General features: G+C 44.7%; 1 gene segment (V, D, J or C); it reads left to right on the forward strand.

Moving 5' to 3' along the window:
- Window positions 1–577: 577 nt before the first annotated feature.
- LOC120231530 lies at window positions 578–1,552 on the forward strand. The segment is given in 2 exon segments: window positions 578–649; window positions 999–1,552. Coding segments are annotated over 2 exon segments (381 nt in total).
- Window positions 1,553–18,162: the final 16,610 nt, after the last annotated feature.

Here is an 18,162-nt window from a genome sequence, read left to right on the forward strand (position 1 = left end):
GCAGGAAGCCAAGAAGATGGCCCTTCACTTCCCAGTGGTTGAACCTAACTAGACACACATGTCTACATATTCAGTGTGTCTCTGCTTTCTAGAGGGTCAAGGCCAGTGCCGTGTCCTCACCGCAGACCCAGATTTCCATGATCAGATCTTACTTCACACTCTGCAGGCAGCAAGAACTGTGTCTTTATTGCTTTTCCTCCAACCCCACAACATGCTTTATGCGAATGTGTTCACATGATAAAAGCTTTACCCTTTGTTGGCTGTTTCTTTTCTTTTTCTTTTTCTTTTTCTTTCTTTCTTTTTTTTTTTTACAAATAGTTTATTGTCAAGTTGGTTTCCATACAACACCCAGTGCTCATCCCAAGTGCCCCCCTCCATGCCCATCTCCCCCCTCCCCCTCCCACACCCATCAGTCCTCAGTTTGTTCTCAGCATTCAAGAGTCTCTCATGGTTTGCTTTGTTGGCTCTTTCAATTCTGCTGCAGCCACAGGACATTTGCATAGTGTCCCCTAGGGAGGACCTTCCTTTGCAAGTCTGAGATAAAAAGTCACTTCTAAACTTGCCTTGACTTATGAGAGCTCATCAGTTCAGCTTCGCAAAATGAAGTTCCCTGCTCAGCTCTTGGGGCTCTTCATGCTCTGGATCCCAGGTGAGTGCAGAGGGGGGATGAGAGAGGAGAATGGGGTGAGGAGGGTGAGCGAGAGTGACCCCACTGCTCCCCATGTGTACTCTGACCATGTTCATGCTACAGGGAAGAGAACGTGATCTTTGGCTTTTGATATTTAAGAACCAGCTAAAATGAACAGTGACCAGTGTCGGATGAGGACTTTGAAAAAGAAAGAATCACCTTTGTGCCTTGTAAATATTATTGTTTTCATTATGATGTGGGTCATTTTCTTTTTCAAAATGATTAACCTGAAGTAATTAACAAAAGGAAAATCAGGAAAATGACCTATAAGGTCTGTATGTATCCTTGAACTTCTCTCTCATAATTTTAGGATCCAGTGGGGATATTGTGATGACACAGAGCCCTCTGTCCCTGCCCATCAACCCTGGACAGCCAGCCTCCATCTCCTGCAGGGCCAGTCAGAGCCTCCTGCACAGTAATGGATACACCTATTTAAGTTGGTACCAGCAGAAGCCAGGCCAGTCTCCACGGCTCCTCATCTATTATGCTTCCAATCGGGCCTCTGGGGTCCCTGATAGGTTCAGTGGCAGCGGGTCAGGGACAGATTTCACCCTGAGAATCAGCAGGGTGGAGGCTGAGGACGTCGGGGTTTACTACTGCCAGCAAGCTCTACAAAGTCCTCCCACGGTGAATAAACTTTGAACAAAAACCTGCCTGGCTGGGGATTTCAACTGCCCCAAAGTGTTGCTTGTCTGGGGGGCCCACAGCAGGTCGTCCAAGTGTGTGTAAGCGGAAGACGTTGGACACCCCAGGGGACTAGATCGCAGCTGAGGGCCCCACACCACGAGGGCTTTGGCTCCCCTCGGGCACCACGTGCTAAGGCCCCATCAGGTGCCACAGCTTTAGGATGGCAGAACCTGTCCTGCGATGGGTCTGTGGACTTACAGTCTTTTCTGCTGGGTGTATTGTTGGGGATGGAAGTCGGCCTCCCAGGCTGGGGGATGTTTGGCTTTGGGAAGCCCCGCCCCCCGGTTTTCTAGGATGGTGAACATGTTTATGCTCCATCAACCACGTGCACATTCCAGTTGCTATAAATCCTTTGCAATCCTTCTTATATCAGACTTTTATTGTCTCCATGTTGGTAGATCCTGAAGTGGTATTGTGGTTAAAATGTACATTTCCTTGATGACCAAGATGTTGAGAACTTTTTCGTGTTTATTTTTCATTAACCATTTGGATATCCTCTTACTTGGAACATGCTTGTTTTGCTTATTTAAATTATATATTATGCATACTTCCATATCATCTTAACGATATAATACATAATTTGCATGTTCATACATCAGTATATATAGCTTGTCTCTTTCAGGGAGTTCTGTATATGTTCAGAAAAAATCTTTTTGTCATAAATACAAAAATACATACTAGAGAATCCTCTCATGGTTTATGGCATGTCTATCCACTATCTTAATGATTATTTGAAATGAAAGTCTTCATTTTAGTGAAGTCTAATTTATGGGGTGTTGTCCCTCCACGATTATATGTCTCTGTGTATATGGGCATCTTGTTTAAAGTATCTTTACCTCCTCTTTCTGGGCACCTGGGAGACTCACTTGGTTGAGTGTCTGATTTCAGCTCTGGGCATAATATCACAGTTCAGAGTTTGAGCCCTCGTCAAGCTCGGTGCTGACTCCTCAGACCCGAGGCCTACATCAGATTCTGTGTCTCTCTCTTTCTGCCCCTCCCCAACTAGCGTACTCTCATTCTCTGTCTCTGTCTCTGTCTCTCTCTCTTTGTTTCTCTCAAAAATAAATAAAAACATTAACATTTTTTTAAAAATATAAAAATCTATTTTCCACCTTTAGAGACCAAAGATACCTCCTATGCTTTCTTCTTGAAGCATAACTACTTTAATGCTTACATGTAGAAATATGATCCACCACTAACTTATGCTTTTGCTTGATGTGAGTTGGGTCAAGGTTTTTTCTTCCATATTTATAATTTATTAAAAAAGGAAAATGACCAATAATCCACCCTGTTGCCTTTGTTAGAAATCAAGGAACGGTGTACATGTGGGTCACTTCCTAGAGTTCCTGTATAGTGTGTTTCTTGTCTATCTTTATACCTCATGTACACTACACAATATAATGCAGCTTTGTAATAACTTTTGACACCTCATATCATTAGTTTTCTACTCTATTTTACTTCTTAGGAGATGCTTGGATATTGTAGGTCATATAAATTTCGCATTAATTCTGGAATTAGTTTATCAATTTTGAAAAGTCATTTTGGAATTTAATCAGATTATACTGAATATTTATATGAATCTTGAAATTTTAATATTAGTAATATTGAGCCTTTCACTTTATGACATAAAAAAGTCTCTATTTGCAAAAATATTCTCTTACCCACTATAATATTATATATGTTTTTATTTATTTATTTTGAGATAGAAGAAGGAGAGAAAGAGAGAATGAGTGAGAGAGAGCGAACCTGCATGGGAGAGGAGCAGAGAGAGAAGGACAGAGGGAATCTCAAGCGGGCCCCATGCTGTAAGTGCAGAGCCCCATGTGGGGCTGGTTCCCATGAACTGTGAAAGCATAACCAGAGCTGAAATCAAGTGTGGGAAACTTAACTGGCTGAGCCACCCAGGCACCCCTAGATATTTTGTAGATTGAGATTGAATCCAAAGCCTTTACTAAAATATTTCTATGGGGTCTTTCAGATTTTTAATGATTTTTGTACACAACTTGTTATAAGTAAGGCTAGTGTAATGGAACACATTTTACACGTTTTTACATTACGAAGACAAAATGCAGAGGGAGATACGACTGCATCCTCTTTCTTGTCTTTTTTTAATTCCTTTTTATCCTCAGGTATTTATGGTGACCTTATGTTTGACTGAGTCCCCAGTCTCTGTGTGGAGCTCCTGGATAGAGAATCCTCATTACCCACAAGGACAATGAAAGAGTCAAGGACACTCATGGGAAAACCTATTTGAACTGGTTCCAACAGAAAAGGAGAAAACCTAAGCACCTCATCTACCAGGTTTCCCAGCTACAGCCTGGGGTCCCGGGATGGCTCAGCAGCAGGTAGTCTGACAGGGGTTTCCCACGCACCATCAGCAGCCAGGAGGCTGAAGCTGCCGCCATCTTCCTTCCCTCCTCCCACAGTGATGCAGCCCCCAACACACACTCCACAAAACCCACCTCCATGAGACTCCATGCTCAGTTGCTTCCCCTGCTCCAGGCCCTTCCTGCAGTGTGTCAATCAGTGACTTGATTAATCTGTGGCTATTTACTTAAAACAAAAACCAAACCCCAAAACCCCAGGGCTAGAAACCAACTGTGCTGAGCTTTAGGCAAGGACCATCCAGTGCCATTTCAATAATCTTAGAAATAATAAATAATGTCTCACATTTATTTTCAGTAGCATGAAGGTAGAAAACAAGTCTTGTCTTGAAAGAAGTCACGAGATGAGGTATATGTAAATCACACTAAAGATGACAAACATATTTTATCCATTTTAAACCAAACTTGGTTATATATGAGTCTTTTGTTACTTACTAGGTGAAAGTTTATTAAGGAGACGAATCTTGTGTGTTCCGTAGTACTCTGGCCTAGTGATGGTTGTCATAGTGTCAATTTCATGAGTGACACTGAAGAGTCTCAGCCCAGACTCAGGACCCCACATCAGAAAATCCTGACAGTTGCTATATCACCACACAGCCATTAGATGGCAGACAGACCCCACAGTAAACCAAAGAAACAGTCCTGATCCTAAAATGCTGAGATGGCAAGAGTGATACTGTCCAGTTATCTATCCCCTAGGAGCTCTGAAGGCTGAATGGGTCTCAGGTGTGATGGGGACACTGGGAGGAGCGGCCTGTGTACCCGGGGGTGGAGAAAACCCCCTGCATGGCTGTGCTCCATGCCCACGTGGCCTTGCCCCATCCCCTTTGTGTGGTTGTGTTTCAGGGCACTTCCCTCCCTTCTTGGAGCAGGATCAGCTTCAGCAGGAACCTCGGGGATGTGGGGACACCAGCTTTGCTCCTTTCCTTCCTGTGGACCCGACTCTGGTGAGGAAGGACTCAGGCTTCATCCTCAGTTTCTTTGCATTAAACTTGCACATTGAACCTTGCACCAGTAATGCAGCAAACTGGTTGATGAGCTCTCTTCTTGGTATTAATGCTTGGGGATGCCCATGTTGGCGTTCTCTCTTAGGTGCCTGTGGGGACACTGTGTGGACATGTCCTGTTTCCCTCCCTCTCCATGTCCCAGGAGAGAGGGTCACCATCCCCTGCAGAGCCAGCCAGCTAGCAAATCAACACTGCTGGAATCTGAACTCACCAGAAACGAGGAAGAGCTCCCGGGGCTTCTGCTCACTCACAGCGACCCCTGGGCAAGGTACCTGCCTGCACGGGCAGCTGGTCTGGACAGAAGTCACCCTCACCATCAATGACCAAGATGCTGTGAGGAGCGCAGGCTCTTTCCTCCTGTCACCTCTTTGAGCACACACCTCATCCAGCTGTCACTCCTGCCCTGGGGCTGCAGAGGGTCTAGGACCTTGTTGGGAGACAGGGGAGGGGCCCAAAGCTCTGACATGGCATCCCCCCTCTTCCTTCTGGCACTGGCTCCCCACCTCCTCTTCCAAGCACCTCCAGTGCATCTCCCTTTGGTCACTGAGTGGAACTGCAGGGTGTTTGTGCAGCTCCTGCTCTGAATTCCTCTCCCCCAGTTCCCCTCACTGCCTGCACAGGCCTTACATCAGTGCCTTCAGAGGGCAGCTTCCTTCCCTCACACATCCGGGCCCTTGTTAACCTGCGGTTCTGACTCCACCTCAGGATTCTTTTTTTCGAAGTGCTGGTTCTGGAAACCAGAAAGTAAACTATAAATCTAAGAAGCAGCCACATGACGACAGACCCGCCCACTGAGACCCCTGGGTCTCAGTCCTGGCAGCCCTGTGTGGCAGTGAGGGCTGGGCAAGGAGACCATACCTGGCTGGGAGTCACACACGAGGTTGTGATCAGGCCATGGAGAGGGTTTGTCTGTGAGGTTGGCTACAAAGGAGGGACTCATCGATCAGCCTCTTGCAGTGGGGCTGTGCCCTGTTGGGTCACGTTTCATAACTTGTCCTGGGCTTGAGGAACATCAACAACTACATGAATTCTTGGACACAGCAAAGGTGGGAAGGCCCAGAGGCACTTGATTTCCAGTTTGTGCCACGTTAAAGCCTGACATCGCTCTCTTGAGGAACCATGTTGCCTGAAAGCCTTTGAGCGAAGTAATACACTGTGGTGCCCCGATGTGGTGTCTATGGAGTCTGAGGAGGGCGGTTCCTCCTCACTCAATCCCCAGAGACCCTTGCGGCGCCTCAGGACAGCTTCGTCTCCATCACCCGTGGAAGCAGCGTGGAGGTAGGTCCCTCCGTTGCCTGGTTCCCATAGAGGCCAGACGAGCCTCCCCGGCTGCCCATCCTTGGGGCTTCTGCCCGGACCTCCGGAACTCGTCCCGGTTCTGGGGAATTGACTCCGGCTCCAACTCCTCCCTCACCATCTGTGGAGTGGAGGCTGAGAACATCAGGGTGGAATCTGCCAGCAGCACATCAGCTGGCCTCCCACAGCGACGGGTCCTCACACAAAAATCCCTTCTGGGTCGTGGATGCTGGCTCTAGAACTCAGACATCTGCTTCCTGCAGGAGGTCAGGTGTGAGAGGTGTGACGTGGGTGTACCTGAGATTCCGCACTCGCAGAGGCTCTGTCTCCTGACCTGGTGAGGCAGGAGCAGGTTGAAGAGTTACTGCCCCGGGGCGCCTGGGTGGCTTAGTCGGTTAGGCGTCCGACTTTCGCTTAGGTCATGGTCTCGCGGTTCGTGGGTTCGAGCCCCGCGTCGGGCTCTGTGCTGACTGCCAGCTCAGAGCCTGGAGCCTGTTTCAGTCTGTGACTCCCTCTCTCTCTGAGCCTCCCCTGCTCACGCTGTCTCTCTCTGTCTCTGTCTCTCTCCTAGAAATAAATAAAACATTTAAAAAAAAAAAAAAAAAAAAGAGTTACTGCCCCATCCTGAAGCCAGGCCTACTTAGAGGAGACGGTGGTAGTGACAGAGTCAAGCAGCGATCTGGGACGATGCTTCTGAGGCATTTACTTATTACTGTTCTGTTACCTATTTCAGCAGAACAGAGCACCCCAAAACGTAAATGTTTACAAGAATAACAGTTCAGTATTTCCCATGATACAAAGGTGGGCTGGGTGGTCTCTCTGTGGGGTTGCCAGGACTCGTGCAGCTGTGAGCAGCTGAAAGATCAGGGGCCTTAAAGACCCAAACTGGTCTCTGATAGCCTCCATATCTACCTGGTGATGTTAATTATTCCCTGGGGAGCCTTGAGTCTTCTCTTAGTAGCACACATGGGCAGATGTGGCCACACACCTCCACCCCCACGTGCAGGCTCTAAAGATTGAATTGACTGTAGAAAATTATTAATTAATAGCAATGCTAGTTTTAATATCACCATCCACTGACAATTGTGAACAGTGTCAATGACAAGATCCTCCCCATAAGAAGGACCACTCCTTTCCCCCAGCACACTCTCTGTCACGCCACTTGAGGGCCCACTCACATGGTCGGTTGTTGGTACTGGCTGTTGGTCAAGTACCTCAGAGCTCCACATGGACTCTCATCAGCCATGAGTCTGATCAGCTTTCTTGCATCTAAGGTGGAAGGTGAGAGCTGCAAGGCTTCTCGAAGCCTGGACTCCAGAACTGGTCTGGGGTCCATTTGACTACATGCTCTTTGACACAGCACATCCCAAGTTGCACTTGGATTCAAGAATTCAAGAAATAGACTCTACACTCCTAAGGAAATCAACTCCAAAACTCTCAATGGGAGGAACATGTGGCAGTGATCTTCTGACCTACCATTCATGTCTTCAATTATAAGTTTAACAACACCAAAGAGTAGGATGGCTACACATATATTTAATGTTTATTATGTGCCATAAACTGAGCTAAGTCCTGATATGAGATGTTTTATTTGCATCTTCCAGTTGAAGACTATGAGGCAGAGAGAGGTTATTAAATGTGTCTAAGGTCATTCACATAATAAGTCAGGATTCTAATCAGAAAATCTGATTCATAGAAGGGGCGTGGGTGGTGTGACTGCCCAGAGGAATTCTGCACAGCTGGATGATTGGAAAAATTCTCTGAGAAGCACTAGCACTGGTGGTGGACAATCACATAATAAATAATCTGAAACCACAGATATACCCTCAATCTGACCACCTCTCACCACCCCCACTGCCTGACCTGGTGCAAGCCTCCATCATCTTTCCCCTGGGTCAGGGCTGCCCCCTCCGCAAACATGGCCAGCTTCTCCCTTGGTCCACCTGCAGTCTGTTCTCAGTCAGTAACATTCCCTCACATCTGCTGCTGACACAAGTTTGTTGGTCAGGTAGTGTGACACTGAATGAGGACTTTGTGAGGCACAGACAGAGGTGCTGACAGTAACATGGTAGACAAGGATGGCAACCAGTAGCCAGGTTTAGAGTCTACTTTGGAGACAACAAGCGGCTGTTTCCTTCTTGATGGAGGGGGTGTATAAAATATAGCTACTTCCAGATGGGTAGCTGGATCCCCTGGGCACTGAAGCCCTATCAGCTTTCAGGTATAGGATCAATCTTTTCTTTTGAACTATTGTGCGATTACCTGGTGGGAAAATGGCATGTAAGTCTCAGCACAAGTGTGTGTTGTGGAGCCCATGCATCACCTCCATCTTCACCACCATGGCTATCTAATGCCTGAGCCCAATGCACAAGCACTAGGGTGTCTGAGAAGGAAGCAAACTGTATCCCCAGGATTGGTCATTGCATCTGCCTGATGACTGAGAGCTCCCTGCACAGGGCATGTGTTGTCATCAGCATTTGCACAGGACACAAATACTCTTGCTCTAAGTGCCTGGTTCAGAGATCCATTCACAAAACTCTACTTTTGGCTTCTTGTCACCAACCTCCCAAGTCATTTGATTCAAACTTCTGTCCATGTGACCACACTGTTAATGACTGTCGTTGAATGTTTTACTTTTCTGATTCAGGTTCTCTCTGAGAGATAATCTGTATTGGAAAACACAACTCTGAGCACTCTCCACTAGATGAATGTCCTCTCAGATGTTCTTCCCCCCACTATGACTACAGTGGTCTTTAAAGCTAGAAATCTACTTTGGAGGGCTGACAGCATATCCTACATAAATTAAATCGGAATTATTTTCTTTCTCATTCAGTGTCTAGAGAGAATTCACATAAGGCTGTAGGCATAAGTTGAGGGAAAAGGAGAAATTCAGCAAGGACAGGTGCAAAGAAAGGTTGAACAATGTCCATATGCACAGCATATGTGCCTTGGGGACATCATAAGGGACGAGCCTGTATATTCCACTTCTACCTGATGATGGAAGGCTGTTGTGCAGCATACATTTCTATCTGGGCAGATGAGATACCACTGAATTCGTAAAGGACAATGCACATCACATGACTTCTCTGTGTCCTAAAGACTGCATGTAGTCTCGCAGGGCTTAATAATAGGTCAGGGCTATTATCCTAAAAGGGATGGGCATCTTCGGAAGAGACCATGACATTGTTGTTCCAATACCCAAGGTCTGTACTGTGGTTCTATTGGGTTTCCTGGAGCTGCAAGCACTGTCCCTACTTGCCACGGGCACGATAAACATCATTGGCTTCCTGAATCATGAGGTCACTCCATGCTGAACTTGGTGTAGAGTCTTCTGCTCTGGGACTCACTTGACACCATCAACCTTACTCATGAATCCATAAATAGGTCAGAGACCCCCTCAAAAATGAACATGTGGCTTTCAGAATCCAAAGAGGACTACCTAAGTTTGACTTTATCTTCTAGTTATGAGATTCATGTCTTTAGATTAGAAATAATTTCTCAATATTCCCCAGATCATTCAGAAACTTCTTTACAAGCACAACCAGGACCATGATGAGCTGGGAGTCAATTGTGTGATTTGTCTTGGGCTTCTCTATGTAGTAATGGAATTTAATCTATGACAAAGGAGGTAAGAATATACAATGGGGGAAATACAATCTCTTCAAAAATGATTATTGGAGTCAGTTAAGCATCTGACTCTTGATTTCAGCTCTAGTCATGATCTCACAGTGGTGGGATCAAGCCCCATGTTGTGCTACAAGCTGGGCATGGAGCCTTCTTAAGATTCTACCTCTCCTTCTCCCTCAGCCACTCTCCCTCCCCAAAACCAATAAACAAACAAACAAACAAACCAACAACTATATATATATATATATATATATATATATATATATATATAGCAACGTATTTATCAATATGTCTCCTCACATATGGGGAAATGGAGCAAAATAAGCTATTGAATCCACACCAAAATAAAAGCGTTTGGACAGCAAAGAGACCCATCAAGAAAACAAAAAGGCAACCCAAAGAATGGAAAAAGATATTTGCAAGTGACCTATCCAATGAGAGGTTAATGTCCAAAATATATAAAGAACTCACACCACTCTAAACTACAAGAACAAACAATCCAACCAACTCTGGATTTTTAAATATGCAAGCCCTCGGAATGATTTCTTAAAATTGGAAAATATTTAGCCAATATCTTCAAAAATAATGTTGTAATCCCCTCTCCACGTTCTCTTCTAGAACTCCAATGATACACACAACAGACTGCTTGAAGCTGCCAAACAGATCACTGATGCTCTGTTTATTTTATTATTTTCCAAGTTCAGATGGAGTTTTCTACAAACCAAGTAGATTCTTCACTTGTGTATATCAGTCAGTACGTGTCAAATATAAAGGAGAAACTCCATAGATACCCTGGGTTCTGTCTTTGTGCTGAGAACTTACCAGACCAAGGGCATGCGAAAAGCAGATCAAAGAGAAAGCTATCTGGCCTCAGTAATTTCCCAGGGTACCAGATGCAGAGAACTTTCTTCCTGGAATGTGTCATTCTCCATAGAACCTATCTTAGATGGAGAGGCAGCAAGGAAAGCATGTAATGAGCATGGAAGAGAACACAAGACACGTTACTTAAAGGACAGTAGATTAATTCTAGCCCATGGCCCACACAGAGAATCATGTTCTCTGCAGGCCCATCTAAGCTGCCCTGGTCAGGCATGGGCACCTGGCAGACAAGCAACTGGATTGTGCTATTGAGATTAGCTAGCCCTGCAGCTGTGCCCAGCCTGTCCCCTCCTCTGCTGATTTGCATATTACTGAGGCACTGCCCACTTCCCTGAACACTGATTGATAGTCTGGTCACACCCTGTGCTGGACTCAGACCCAGTCAGGACACAGCATGGACATGAAGGCCCCCCACTCAGCTCCTGGGCCTCCTTCTGCTCTGGATCTCAGGTAAGGAAGATACTGGGAATGTATTCAGCCTGTGTGCTCAGTATTGCTGGGCCCTCCCGCGAAGTCCTCTTATCACACAATTCGGAGTGTGGATACGTGTGTCTCTGTGTGTAATCTCGGGAGCCGGCTGTGACTTCCAGATGACCTGGTCTCCATCCTCACTGTCTGCATCTCCCAGAGACAGAGTCCCCATCACTTTCCGGGGTAGTCAGAACGTGAACACGTGGGTGGCCTGGTATCAGCAGACACGAGGAAAAGTCCCTAAGCTTCTGATCTATGATGCATTCACGTTGCAAACTGGGGTTCCCTCGCGGTTCAGCGGTAGTGGATCTTGGACAGATTTCACCCTCACCATCAGCCGCCTGGAGCCTGATGACGCTGCATCTTCCCACTGTCAGCAGTATAATAGCAGGTGTCCACGGTGATTTAACACGAGACAAAAAAGCTCTGTAAGACCTTCAGAGATTATTTCGTTATACAGGACCTCTTTTATAAGCAGTTGCTATGGGGGTTGCTCAGCTTAGCTTGTCTGCTCTCTTTGGAAACACTGACGTTCTGAAAACTGCGTCCGTGATAGAATTTGAAATCTGAATCCCAGACGTTCCTCAGACTTCACTGCACCCCCAGGTTCAAAACCAATTTCACCACTAAAGGCATTGGATCAGATGCATATGAATGGATGCCTTCTGTGGCCCTGGCCAGTGTGAGAAGACAACCACATCTACAACAGACAGAGAGTGGAAGGGAGAGTGGCCACTTGTAGTTCACAGGTGGAAAGATTGTATGCAGAGAGAATTCCAAATAATTTAATAAGAAGTATAAGAAATAATTGGAGAAACAGTGCATCACTGGATCAAAGTCAACATGCAAAAGTCAGTTTGATTTCTATGTAACTTGAAATAAATACATGAAAGTTAAACTTAGAAAGTACATGATTCACAAGTGTCTCAAAAACGTCCAATATTTAGGAAAAAAAAAAAAACAAAATACACTCAAGTTCCAGAATATCATTCAAAAGACCCCACAAAACCTATGTAAATGGAGGCTATATTATGTCCAAGGACTAAAAGGCTCTGTATTGTAAACTTATCAATTCTGTCTTCTCCTTCTGCCCATGTCTGTGTAGAAGCTGGAAAGTTCACACCTCACGAATCTCCAGCTCAGGTTCGAGCTGCGCCTCCTCCCCCTCCCTGGTGATCAGAAACACTCAATATTCTGTCCCATGGAAACCAGCCTGGCCCTGCTTGTGCACATGCTGCCTTCTCCAGGGTTCCCTTGTAGGAATAACAACCACTCTCTCAATTTCTCTTGGTAGGTGGAGTACGTCAGCCTCAAATAATGCCTATTCATTGGAAAAGAGTCCTTCCCACCTCCATGGAAAAACTCTAAACCATAAATAGTGCAGGAGATAAGGACAGAAGGAAAGCTCAGAACGTTGAGCCCCACTTTTCTTTCTTCAGAGAGAATCTGAGATGAAGGAAAGAATGAAAGGCCTCAGAGCTGAGAACAGCGTTCAGCAATCTCACACAGTCATAGATAAAAATCAATGTCAGGGCGCCTGGGTGGCCCTGTTGGCTACATGTCTGACTCTTGATCTTGGCTCAGGTCATGATCTCACAGGGTGCAAGTCGAGTCCCACATCAGGCTCTGTGTTGATGGTGCCGAGACTGCTTGGGATTCTGTCTCTCCTTCTACCTGTTTCTCATCCACTTGTGCTTGCTCTCGCTCTCACTCTCTCTCTCTCTCTCACTTTTTCTCCAAATAATTTTTTTTAAAAAACTGAAAAAAAAACATTTAAATTAATCTTCAAAGACTAGATAGAAGGAAGGAGAGGAAAGGAGCAGGGGCTCTCCAGAGCTCACCCCCACTGAGGAATTGTGCCCATGGCTGCAGCTGCTGATGAGAAAGATGCTGTCTGGCTAATGAAGGCCACCTGGATCAGGCTTCTGAAAAGAGCCAAGGGAGGAAGGCTGAAGAATTTGTATATCTGTGGTTCAGCAGACTCCTACACCAGCCGTCCGCCTGACTCAGATGTTTCTTTGGAGGAAGATTGGGAGGCAGTGCATAGAGAAGCAGAGCGACAGGCCCAGGCACAGTTGAAAAAAGCAAAGAGCTACGTCAAGAAACAAGCCAACGTACACATGGTGGAGAGCCCCAAATACCAAATAAAATTACCAAAGTCTCAAAAAAAGAAACCAAGAGACACCATTCAAAGAACACTTCCTGAACAGACAGGCCCTGGATAGTCAAAGAGCTTTCTTTAATACAGCAGCACCACAGGGGCAGAGTGAATAACAAGCTTTTCCAATTAACAAGAGATAGAAAGCTAAACAAAATGATGAAACAGAAGAACTCTCCACCAAAGAAATTCCAGGAAGAAATGACAGCTAAAGAACTGCTCAAAACAGATATAAGCAACATAACTGAACAAAAATTTAGAAAAATAATCATAAAATTAATAACTGGGCTTGAAAAAAGCATGGAAGACATCAGAGAAACTATTGCTACAAACACTATGGAGCTTAAAAATGGTTGTGATGAATTTTAAAATGCTATAAATGAGATACATAATAAAATGGAGGCATCCAATGCATGGGTTGAAAAGGCAGAAAGGAGAAAAAGTGATTTAGAAGACACAATTATAGAAAGAGGAAGCTGAGAAAAAGAGAAAAACTGATCCAGGAACAGGAAAGGAGAGTTTGAGAGCTCAGCAAAACAATCAAAGGGAACAATATCCTTATCATAGGTATTCTAGAAGAGGAAGAGAGAGGGAAAGGTGCTGACAGAGTCCTTGAACAAACTATAGCAGAGAATTTCCCCAATTGGGGAGGGAAACAGACATTGAAATCCAAGAGGCACAGAGAACTCCCCTCAGATGTAATTTGGATCGATCTTCTGCATGACATATAATAGTGAAACTGGCAAAATATAAGGGCAAAGAGAGAATTCTGAAAGCAGCTAGGGATAAAAGGGCCCTAACATACAAAGGGAAACCTATCAGAGTGGTGACAGACCTATCTACTGAAACTTGGCAGGCCAGAAAGGAATGGCAGGAAATCTTCAAGGTGATGAACAGAAAAAATATGCATCCGAAGATGGCGGAGAAGTAGGGAGCTCCGTACTTGCACTCACACTCATGACTCACACGGAAAAGATCTGAAGCCATAGGAAACCGTACGAAACCCAAGATATTGGGAGAAAAAGGACGCAGAATCCACTGAGAAAGGCTTCTAATGTGAGTGCGAACTGGGGAAGATAAAATCGGGCCTAGATCGGAGACTGGAGGAACAGGGCGATCCTCCTCTGTGGAGAGTGAGAGGGGAAAAAGAGAGAGAGTCCAAAACAGAAAAACCTCCGCTCTCAGGGGAAAAACCTCTGCTCGGGGCGTAGAAAGACCTTGCTCACAAAATACCTGCCCACCAGGCCCCCCCACGCTCCAACTCGCCCCGGAGGGGCAGCGTTCGCAGAATGCTGCTTTGTGCTTGCTCCTGGCGGGCTGGGAGAAGCTGTGTGCCAGCCGCCATTGCCCTCCTGGCGGGCTTGGACCCCTGGAGGAGCCGCGCACAGGCACCGGGCATCCGCGCTCCTAGCTGGCTGGACTCTAGAGGGAAGGCAAAGAGCTTAAAACTGGGAGATTTGCCCGCAAATTCGTGTTTTGGGTGAAGAGACACAGAGAGACCTCCATTTCCTCACTCCAGCGGGCTCAGTGCGCCTGGCAGACAAGGCCCCCCACCCCGCCCAGGCCCCCCAGCCCGACCGTAGGAGAAGGGAGCAGCAGCTTCTGGCTCCACCCCCAGAGCTAGGCAAGAGGCTTGGAATTGCCCTGAGAGGGTTGCTAAGGGATTTCCTGCAGCAAATTCAGCGGGGTGCTTGGCCCGAGATTTGGAGGCTGGGACTGGCCTGGGTTGAAAAGCGCAACAAACTTTGGCTGCGCCCCTGGCCCTGGGAGTTTACACGCCCATAAAAGCGAGGTGGAGCGCCGCCACTCTCCTCCCTACAACCGCCAAGGCAGAACTCCCTCCTGATGCATTGGATCACACCACGCCCATCCCTGCTTGAGAGCTGCCCTCCTCCCCTTTTCCTTTTTTCTTTTCTTTTCTTATTTACTTTTTCTTTCTTCTTTTTTTTTTTTTTCTTTTTTTCCCCAGAACACTGACCTGATTAACTCTGGTCACCGACATGCTTAAACAATCACATTTAGTCCATTCTGTAGATGTAAATTATACACCTCCTGACTTTTCATCTCTCTCTCAGGAGTAATTAGACTATATAGTTTCTCTGGATGAAACCAGCATCCTTCTCTCACCTAACCAACCATACTCCACCCTTTAACTCTTTGAAAAAAGCTTCTTATCCCTTCTGCCTGTTCATTCTATTTCCAATTTTGCCTCATCCCTGCCCTCTCTTCTCTCTCTGTCTTTATGCTCTTCAACCAGCACTGCACACACCTGGCTATTTAATTGGAGCTGAAAAACCCGGTTATATGTTATTAACCATTCATTGTCCATTGGTATTCTTCTTTTTTCCTTTTCTTTCCTTCCTTTTGACTTCTTTATGTATTTTTTATTTTCTATTATTCGCCCTCCCTCCTCCATCTTTTCTCTTAACTTTTTTCACTTTCCCTCTCGGTTTGCATGTTAGTCGGATTTGTCTGTGCATTTGTGGGCCCCTGCTCGCTGTGTGTTGGTCAGTCTGTTTTCCTCTCAAGGGCTATCTCAAGAAACAAGCCAAAGTACACATGGTGGAGAGGCCCAAATATCACTACGAGTAGGAAAACAAAATAACCAAGGTCTCAGCAAGAGAGACCAAGAGATATCATTCAAAAAACACTCTCTGAAATGATAGGCCCTGGAAAGTCAAAGAGTCTTCTTGGATACAGCAGTGCTCACAGTGTAGAGAGCATAACAGGTCTTTAAAACTAACAAGAGCCAGAAAGCTAACTAAACTGATGAAACGAAAAAGCTCTCCTCCAAAGAAATTGCAAGAAGAATTGACAGCTAATGAACTGCTCAAAACAGATATAAGCAGCATAAATGAACAAGATTTTAGAATAATAATCATAAAAATAATAGCTGGGCTTGAAAAAAACATAGGGGACATCAAAGAAACTATGGCTACAGACAAAATGGAAAATATAAATAGGCGTGAAGAATTTTAAAGAGCTATAAATGAGATAAATAATAAATTAGAGGCCTCCAATGCATGGATTGAAGAGGCAGAAAGGAGAATAAATGATTTAGAAGACACCATTATAGAAAAACAAGAAACTGACAAAAAAGAGACAAACTGATCCAGGTACATGAAAGAAGAGTTGGAGAGCTCAGCGGCATGGTCAAACGCAACAATATCAGCATGATAGGAATCCCAGAAGAGGAAGAGAGAGGGAAAGGTGCTGAAGGAGTCCTGGAACAAACTATAGCACAGAACTTCCCCAACCTGGGAAAAGAAGTAAACGTTGAAATACAAGAGGCTCAGAAGATCCCCCTCAGACATAATCTGAATCGACCTTCTGCAAGGCATATCATAGTAAAAATGGCAAAATATAAGGACAAAGAGAGAATTTTGAAAGCAGCTAAGGAGAAAAGGGCCCTAACATACAAAGGGAAACCTATCAGAGTGGTGACAGACCTATCTACTGAAAATTTGCAGGCCAGAAAGGAATGGCAGGAGATCTTCAATGTGACGAACAGAAAAAATATGCAGCCAAAAATCCTCTATTCAGCCACCTTGTGATTCAAAATAGAAAGAGAGATAAAAGTATTTCCAAATAAACAGAAATTGAGAGAATTTGTCACCACTAAGCCAGCCCTACAAGAAATCCTGAGGGGGAGGCTCTGAAGAAAGGTTGCCAGGAACAAAGATACCAGAGACACCACCACAAACATGAACTCCACAAAGGATACAAAGACTCTAAACCCACATATTTCAATAATAACACTGAATATAAACGGGAAGAATGCTCCAATCAAAAGACATAGGGTAGCAGAATGGATAAAAAAACAAAATCCATCTATATGCTGTCTACAAGAAACTCATTTTAGACTGGAAGATACCTTCAGATTAAAAGTAAGGGGATGGAGAAATATATATCATGCTACTGGAAATCAAAAGAAAGCCGGAGTAGCTATACTTATATCAGACAAACTGGACTTTAAAGACAATAACAAGAGATGAAGAAGGGCACTACATAATAATTACAGGGTCCATCCATCAGGAAGAACTAACAATCATAAATATCTACGCACCGAATATGGGAGCACCTAAATATCTAAAACAATTAATCACAAACAGAAACAAGCTTATAGATAAGAATGTGCTAATAGCAGGGGACTTAAATACTCAGCTTACAGCAATGGATAGGTCAACCAGACAGAAAATCACTAAAGAAATAATGGACTAGAAAGACACATGGGACCAGATGGATCTGAGAGTTATATTTAGAACTCTACATCCTGAGGCCGGGAAATTTACTTTCTTCTCAAGTGCGCATGGCACATTCTCCAAGATAGATCACATACTAGGACATAAAGCACCCCTCAATAATATAAAAGAATTGAGATCATACCATGCACACTCTCAGATCATAATACTTTGAAACTTGAAATCAATCATAGGAAGAAGTCTGGAAAACCTCCAAAAACATGGAGGTTAAAGAACACCCTACTAAAGAACGAATGGGCCAATCAGGTAATTAGGGATGAAATTAAAAAATATATGGAAGCAAATAAAAATGAAAACACAACAATACAAAATCTATGGGATGCGGCAAAGGCAGTCCAAAGTACATTGCACTTCAGGCCTATTTCAAGAAACTAGAAAAAGGGCAAGTCCAAAATCTAACAGCTCACCGAAAGGAACTAGAGTCAGAGCAACAAGAACGCCCTAAACCCAGTAGAAGAAGAGAAATAGTAAAAATCAGAGCAGAAATAAAGAACATAGAGACCAAAGAAACAATTGAAAAATCAATGAAACCAAGAGGCGGTTTTTTGAAAAAATAAACAAAATTGACAAACCTCTAGCCAGGCTTCTCAAAAAGAAAAGAGAGAGCACCAAATAGACAAAATCATAAATGAGAATGGAATTATTACAACCAACCCCTTAGAAATACAGGCAATTATCAGGGAATACTATGAAAAATTATATG

This window comes from Hyaena hyaena, unplaced genomic scaffold (genome assembly GCF_003009895.1).
Source record: "Hyaena hyaena isolate Hyena2069 unplaced genomic scaffold, ASM300989v1 scaffold_57, whole genome shotgun sequence".
In the NCBI taxonomy this organism is placed as follows: Eukaryota; Metazoa; Chordata; class Mammalia; order Carnivora; family Hyaenidae; genus Hyaena; species Hyaena hyaena.